The sequence below is a fragment of the Pterocles gutturalis genome, unplaced genomic scaffold (genome assembly GCF_000699245.1).
Source record: "Pterocles gutturalis isolate BGI_N339 unplaced genomic scaffold, ASM69924v1 scaffold13144, whole genome shotgun sequence".
Taxonomy (NCBI): domain Eukaryota; kingdom Metazoa; phylum Chordata; class Aves; order Pterocliformes; family Pteroclidae; genus Pterocles; species Pterocles gutturalis.
Window position 1 is genome coordinate 1 of NW_010133402.1, and position 1,670 is coordinate 1,670.

Consider the following 1,670-nt stretch of genomic DNA (forward strand, 5'->3'; position numbering starts at 1 on the left):
AACGAGTAAAGGGGGGGACAGGAATAAATTTTAGGAGATATAGATATTATTTTTTTTTTCCGTGTGTGCAATTCTAAGAAATTAATGGCCATGAGCTCGTTTTTGATCAACTCCAACTATGTGGACCCCAAGTTCCCACCCTGTGAAGAGTATTCCCACAGCGATTACCTTCCCAATCACTCGCCGGAATATTACAGCAGCCAGAGGCGAGAGAGCACTTTCCAACATGAAGCGATGTACCAGCCGCGGTCAGCCTGCAAGGAGCAGCTCTACTCGTCCTGTCAGAGCTCCGGCCACCAAGCAGCGGTGTTATCCCCCCGGGGTCATGTCCATCCTCCGGCCGGACTGCAGAGCCACCTCTCTGAGCCAAACCATCCCTGCGAGCCGGTCACCCCCAGCCCACCACCCTCCTGCAGCCAAAACTCTCTGAACCAAAGCCCTTCCAATTCCTCTTGCAAAGAGCCGGTAGTTTACCCCTGGATGAAAAAAGTCCATGTAAGCACGGGTAAGTGAACTAAAGTGGCTTTGCTTTATACTAAGTAGCACCTCAAAGTCTTGTAGAAATCTTATTGCACCAGTTGTAAAATAACCATTCGTGGAGATTTACGATCGCCTGTTTGCAGAGCGGTATAATTACATCCTCCATAAATTTTTATTGCTCTGCTTGGCCATGTGCCTTTGAAGTCTCTGTTACCATCCTCCTCCAATTTCTTGCAGGCTACTTTTTTTATGGCTGTTGAATCTTCATAAGTTAAGTTTTATGTTTTCGTAATTTGTATTTAAGTGGCGGGTTGAGTAAACTTTTACTATTTCCCCCCCCCCCTCCTTTTTTTTTTTTTTTTTTTTTTTTTTTTTTTTTTTTTTTTTTTTTTTTTTTTTTTTTAGTGCGATATTTAATAAAAAGGAGTGTCTGTGTTTGCCTGTTTGCATGTGTGGAGGGGGAACTTTAAAGAATTGGGGATAAAAGAGTGATGCTCGAGTAGAGGTGTGTATATAAATGTGGATATACACACGTAGAGGGCATGGAAAATGTGTCTAGGGGACCTTATAAAAACGTTTAGACAGGAATATACGTCAAGCAATGAGGATGGAGGTGGAGATTTGGAGATAGGTCTGGGTATATTTTTAGAAGGTTTGAGGTGTATTTTTTTGAGTATATCCCCCCACCAAAAGAATGTGTGATGCTTTTTTGGGGGGGGAAAGGACCTATTAAAGGAACAGCTCAGTAATTCTTCTTCTGCTCTTTTTTTCCTCCTTTTTTTTTTTTTCCTCCCTTTTTTCTTTTTTCCTCCTTTGTGTTTGTTCAGTAAACCCCAATTACTCAGGAGGAGAACCGAAACGCTCCCGCACAGCCTACACCAGGCAGCAAGTCCTGGAGCTGGAGAAGGAATTTCACTATAACCGCTATCTCACCCGGAGGCGCAGGGTCGAGATCGCCCACTCCCTCTGCCTCTCCGAGCGCCAGATCAAAATCTGGTTCCAGAACAGGAGGATGAAATGGAAAAAAGATCACAAGTTACCAAATACCAAGATCAGGTCTAATTCTTCCAACTCCTCTGCCAGCCTGCAGATCCCACAAGGAGGATCTCAAAACCGATCCCATGGACCAGCCACCAGCCTATAACTATTCCTCGGATGGATGGAGTGTGCGTGGTTGTGGGTGTGAATTG

At 44.4% G+C, this 1,670-nt stretch overlaps 1 protein-coding gene across 1 annotated transcript; it reads left to right on the forward strand.

Annotated features, from left to right (window-relative positions):
* HOXB4 (homeobox B4) lies at positions 1 to 1,670 on the forward strand. The gene is made up of 2 exons (XM_010081220.1): positions 1 to 505; positions 1,308 to 1,670. The coding sequence occupies exons 1-2, from the start codon at positions 85 to 87 to the stop codon at positions 1,622 to 1,624; spliced, it is 738 nt and encodes a 245-aa protein (XP_010079522.1). The 5' UTR covers positions 1 to 84; the 3' UTR covers positions 1,625 to 1,670.

Excerpts from the sequence above, each read along its gene's own strand:
- HOXB4 (XM_010081220.1), top strand. The coding sequence starts at position 85 with ATGGCCATGAGCTCGTTTTTGATCAACTCCAACTATGTGGACCCCAAG. Across the intron at positions 506-1,307 it reads AAAAGTCCATGTAAGCACGG|TAAACCCCAATTACTCAGGA; the intron begins GTAAGTGAACTA and ends GTGTTTGTTCAG.